General features: G+C 45.8%; 1 protein-coding gene across 1 annotated transcript; it reads right to left on the bottom strand.

Moving 5' to 3' along the window:
• Positions 1-1,020: 1,020 nt before the first annotated feature.
• LOC124776126 (proline-rich protein 36-like) lies at positions 1,021-3,179 on the bottom strand. The gene is made up of 2 exons (XM_047250965.1): positions 2,211-3,179; positions 1,021-2,169 (listed from the first exon to the last, which is right to left on the bottom strand). Exons 1-2 carry the CDS (start codon positions 3,177-3,179, stop codon positions 1,021-1,023), a joined length of 2,118 nt encoding a protein of 705 aa, XP_047106921.1.
• Positions 3,180-5,961: the final 2,782 nt, after the last annotated feature.

Raw genomic sequence — 5,961 nt, 5'->3', positions numbered from 1 at the left:
ACTTCTAATGCAGGTCCTGGAACATTGTAATACTATCGACATACTTCCGCAGCTCGAGGTCTAGTGGCTAGCGTTGCTGTCTCTGGATCACGGGGGTCCTGGGTTCGATTCCCGACCGGGTTGGGACTTGGTGTTTTGTGTATCATCATAATCGTAATCATCATCTATTTCTGTAAGTTTGTGTGTTCTTTAACAAGCATAATGTTTTTATGTTCGGATATAACAACCTTAATGTAAAGGTCTATTTCGTTCTTAATGCTTTCATTTCGTTCTAATTCTTGTTTTGTCATTTGTGTCTCTTGCGTCATAGTATTCTAATGTCAGTCACACCACTCGGTACATTTGTTATTGGCGTATACTGAAGTGATGGTTTTTCATGATTGCGCGAGGCTTTGCGTGGCGAGTTTTGGAGAGGCGATGTCCGAATATTAGTCAGTTTTCCCGACTGCTGTGTTCCGCTCTCCTGGAAGGCCACGCGGTTCGGGATTCCGTCAATGCCGAATTGCGCGCACGAAACCACCTTACATTTCCCAACTGTATTCGGTTCCATCTGAAGGTAGGAGCAAAGCGACTGGCGGATTGAACAGCGGTCCACAACGTACGGCACTCTTGTCTCCTCGGCCAGCCGCATGTAAACACGCAGCGTGCCCAGCAGCTGTTCGTCCCTGACGTCACACGGCCAGCGACAGTCTGCACAGTTCGAGTCGACATTTCCTGACATCTGGCGTACAGCCACATGGGGGGTGCAAACCAGTGTCAATAAGTTTTAAGCGAGGTCATTGCTCGGAAGTTCACAAAAACCTGTCGACTACGGGGCCTTACAATAAGAAGAAAATCAGAGAGAAACTTGTTAGTTTTCCCCATGGGTAGAGACTACAAACTATAAGCCACGTTACCTTGTCCGTCGAGTGTATATCCATGGACAAAATTTACTATGTCAATTGTGAGTGCGTGAAATGCATTTTCTGCCTATTGTGAGCTTGTGCCTCACATTACCTCTCTCTGATCTACGACGAAATGTCATAAGACTAGATGAGAGGACATTAACACGTTGACAACTGCATGCATGATGATGATGGGGATGATGATGGGGATGATGATGGGGATGATGATGGGGATGATGATGGGGATGATGATGGGGATGATGATGGGGATGATGATGGGGATGATGATGGGGATGATGATGGGGATGATGATGGGGATGATGATGGGGATGATGATGGGGATGATGATGGGGATGATGATGGGGATGATGATGGGGATGATGATGGGGATGATGATGGGGATGATGATGGGGATGATGATGGGGATGATGATGGGGATGATGATGGGGATGATGATGGGGATGATGATGGGGATGATGATGGGGATGATGATGGGGATGATGATGGGGATGATGATGGGGATGATGATGGGGATGATGATGGGGATGATGATGGGGATGATGATGGGGATGATGATGGGGATGATGATGGGGATGATGATGGGGATGATGATGGGGATGATGATGGGGATGATGATGGGGATGATGATGGGGATGATGATGGGGATGATGATGGGGATGATGATGGGGATGATGATGGGGATGATGATGGGGATGATGATGGGGATGATGATGGGGATGATGATGGGGATGATGATGGGGATGATGATGGGGATGATGATGGGGATGATGATGGGGATGATGATGGGGATGATGATGGGGATGATGATGGGGATGATGATGGGGATGATGATGGGGATGATGATGGGGATGATGATGGGGATGATGATGGGGATGATGATGGGGATGATGATGGGGATGATGATGGGGATGATGATGGGGATGATGATGGGGATGATGATGGGGATGATGATGGGGATGATGATGGGGATGATGATGGGGATGATGATGGGGATGATGATGGGGATGATGATGGGGATGATGATGGGGATGATGATGGGGATGATGATGGGGATGATGATGGGGATGATGATGGGGATGATGATGGGGATGATGATGGGGATGATGATGGGGATGATGATGGGGATGATGATGGGGATGATGATGGGGATGATGATGGGGATGATGATGGGGATGATGATGGGGATGATGATGGGGATGATGATGGGGATGATGATGGGGATGATGATGGGGATGATGATGGGGATGATGATGGGGATGATGATGGGGATGATGATGGGGATGATGATGGGGATGATGATGGGGATGATGATGGGGATGATGATGGGGATGATGATGGGGATGATGATGGGGATGATGATGGGGATGATGATGGGGATGATGATGGGGATGATGATGGGGATGATGATGGGGATGATGATGGGGATGATGATGGGGATGATGATGGGGATGATGATGGGGATGATGATGGGGATGATGATGGGGATGATGATGGGGATGATGATGGGGATGATGATGGGGATGATGATGGGGATGATGATGGGGATGATGATGGGGATGATGATGGGGATGATGATGGGGATGATGATGGGGATGATGATGGGGATGATGATGGGGATGATGATGGGGATGATGATGGGGATGATGATGGGGATGATGATGGGGATGATGATGGGGATGATGATGGGGATGATGATGGGGATGATGATGGGGATGATGATGGGGATGATGATGGGGATGATGATGGGGATGATGATGGGGATGATGATGGGGATGATGATGGGGATGATGATGGGGATGATGATGGGGATGATGATGGGGATGATGATGGGGATGATGATGGGGATGATGATGGGGATGATGATGGGGATGATGATGGGGATGATGATGGGGATGATGATGGGGATGATGATGGGGATGATGATGGGGATGATGATGGGGATGATGATGGGGATGATGATGGGGATGATGATGGGGATGATGATGGGGATGATGATGGGGATGATGATGGGGATGATGATGGGGATGATGATGGGGATGATGATGGGGATGATGATGGGGATGATGATGGGGATGATGATGGGGATGATGATGGGGATGATGATGGGGATGATGATGGGGATGATGATGGGGATGATGATGGGGATGATGATGGGGATGATGATGGGGATGATGATGGGGATGATGATGGGGATGATGATGGGGATGATGGATTCACGGCCAGGGCAGGCATTAGCGTCACGCGTGAGGCACTGTTGTGGCTGTCTGAACACATGGCGTCGCGTGGAAAGGCCGGTATCATACTATCAAATTTTCTTTATCAAATTAATAAGAAACTTTGTAGAATGTAGGCTTTGGGCAAATGTTCTTTGATCATATCTAGCGCCTTGCGTTAATCAAAGAAAGGCGTCCGCTTCTGTTTATTGCATGGAGAAATCGCTTGGAGCGCCAGCATGCACCAGTTGTGTGACATCTCATGACTATCAGCATGGATTCGGAATTTACTTGGTGCGTCCCATCTTCAACGAAATCTATAGAAAATTGCGAGACAGATACGGCACTGAATAACTTGCGGTATCCTGAAAAGGAAAATAGAATATGAAGCGAGACCTACAAAGAAAACACTGCAGAAGCCATGAAGTGCGGCCAGGATGCGCCCCAAAATATGTAAGGGAGAAATAATGTAATAAACAATTATTCGCTTCAGATATTCCTCCTCCAGTGATTTATAATTCGGTTCACACGCTTCTGGTATTATCGGCAATGTGCACTACGATCAAGAATTCCAGTGCTGCATTGTAAACTATAGTAGCTTTCTCCTGCTGCAAGAAATCGCAGTGCTATGGTGAGTCTACTGCTGATTTAGCTTTTCTGAGCTGAGTATTCTGCTGCTTAATATGAGCAGCCACATTCTAAAGCACATATTTAAATGTAATATTGTCCATTCGCAAGTCATTTTCACACGACTTTATATCGCCGACTTGCAGGTACCGTAACACATTTTGTTGGCTTCACCCAACTACAACTCTTCTTTCTTTTCTTCTGCTCCTTTCCAAATCTAAATACAATGCAGTTGTGGTAGACACTGCAGAGGAAATGTGACGTCAAAGATCTTTCTCAAAAAAATCTTTGACAGTTTAATACCCCCATTTGCGACACGTCACACATCTTAGTCAAGGAAAATTTGATGACATTTGACCACATTTCTTCGTCGATGCAAATCTGGTAGTAGAACACCCGCCTAAGGCTGTGCTTTGATCACCAGTGGCCCCCTAGCAGTCAACGTGTTAATATTTAGAATTGGAAAGTCGAAGGGCCGTATCTTAAGATGTGTGGAATTTAATTTTTTGATTGATGTACATTGATTTCAGGGAGTCTTCTCCGCGAACTTTACTTCCATGGTCTCCAATCCAAGACACTGCACGTCAACGCCTTTCCAGACTACAAAAGCTTTTTGGGTTCTGTCATACCCAGTGTAGAGCCGTGATAAAATGTTCGCGTCTTGGCCACAAGTGGGGTGCCATTAGAGAGAGAGAGAGAGAGAGAGAGAGAGAGAGAGAAAGAGAGAGAGAGAGAGAGACAGAGAGAGACAGAGACAGAGACAGAGACAGACCACTACACTTCCCTGAGACATGTATTAAGATATCAACTGATTTAGTTGTTTGGTTTTTGGGGAAATTCTCTGTTAACATTCTCCACTTTTCAAATCATTGTTCACTTTGTTGAGCATTGTACTGTTCAGACCAACGTTATGTATGAAGGTAACGCGAAGTTCCTCCCCATGAACCATGGACCTCGCCGTTGGTCGGGAGGCTTGCGTGCCTCAGCGATACAGATAGCCGCACCGTAGGTGCAACCACAACGGAGGTGTATCTGTTGAGAGGCCAGACAAACTTGTGGTTCTTAAAGAGGGGCAGCAGCCTTTCCAGTAGTTGCAGGGGGCAACAGTCTGCATGAATGATCTGGCTTTTTAACACTAACCAAAACGGCCTTGCTGTGCTGGTACTGCGAACGGCTGAAAGCTAGGGGAAACTACGGCCGTAATTTTTCCCGAGGGGATGCAGCTTTACTGTATGATTAAATGATGATGGCATCCTCTTGTGTAAAATATTCCGGAGGTAAATTAGTCCCCCATTCGGATCTCCGGGCGGGGACTACTCAGGAGGACGTCGTTATCAGGAGAAAGAAAACTGGCGTTTTACGGATCGGAGCGTGGAATGTCAGATCCCTTAATCGGGCAGGTAGGTTAGAAAATTTAAAAAGGGAAATGGATAGGTTGAAGTTAGATATAGTGGGAATTAGTGAAGTTCGGTGGCAGGAGGAACAATTTTGGTCAGGCGAATACAGGGTTATAAATTCAAAATCAAATAGGGGTAATGCAGGAGTAGGTTTAATAATGGGTAAAAAAAAATAGGAGTGCGGGTAAGCTACTACAAACAGCATAGTGAACGGATTATTGTGGCCAAGATAGACACGAAACCCACGCCTACCACAGTAGTACAAGTTTATATGCGAACTAGCTCTGCAGATGACGAAGAAATTGATGAAATGTATGGTGAAATGAAAAATTATTCAGATAGTGAAGGGAGACGAAAATTTAATAGTCATGGGTGACTGGAATTCAGTAGTAGGAAAAGGGAGAGAAGGAAACGTAGTAGGTGAATATGGATTGGGGAGAAGAAATGAAAGAGGAAGCGGCCTGGTAGAATTTTGTGCAGAGCATAACTTAATCATAGCTAACACTTGGTTCAAGAATCATAAAAGAAGGTTGTATACATGAAAGAAGCTTGGAGATACTGACAGGTGTCAGATAGATTATATAATGGTAAGACAGATTTAGGAACCAGGTTTTAAAATGTAAGACATTTCCAGGGGCAGATGTGGACTCTGACCACAATCTATTGGTTATGAACTGTAGATTGAAACTGAAGAAACTGTGAAAAGGTGGGAATTTAAGGAGATGGGACCTGGATAAACTGAAAGAACCAGAGGTTGTACAGAGTTTCAAGGAGAGCATAAGGGAACAGTTGACAGGAATGGGGGAAAGAAATACAGTA

This window comes from Schistocerca piceifrons, chromosome 2, assembly GCF_021461385.2.
Source record: "Schistocerca piceifrons isolate TAMUIC-IGC-003096 chromosome 2, iqSchPice1.1, whole genome shotgun sequence".
Taxonomy (NCBI): Eukaryota; Metazoa; Arthropoda; class Insecta; order Orthoptera; family Acrididae; genus Schistocerca; species Schistocerca piceifrons.
The sequence above is the reverse complement of the archived record's forward strand: the minus strand, read 5'-3'. Positions and strand labels throughout refer to the sequence as shown.

What these genes read in the sequence shown, in the direction of transcription:
- LOC124776126 (XM_047250965.1), bottom strand. Translation starts at nt 3,179, where the DNA reads ATGTGTTCAGACAGCCACAACAGTGCCTCACGCGTGACGCTAATGCCT. An exon ending in CATCATCATCCCCATCATCA is followed by an intron (nt 2,170 to 2,210) that starts TCCCCATCATCA and finishes ATCATCATCCCC; the next exon opens with ATCATCATCCCCATCATCAT.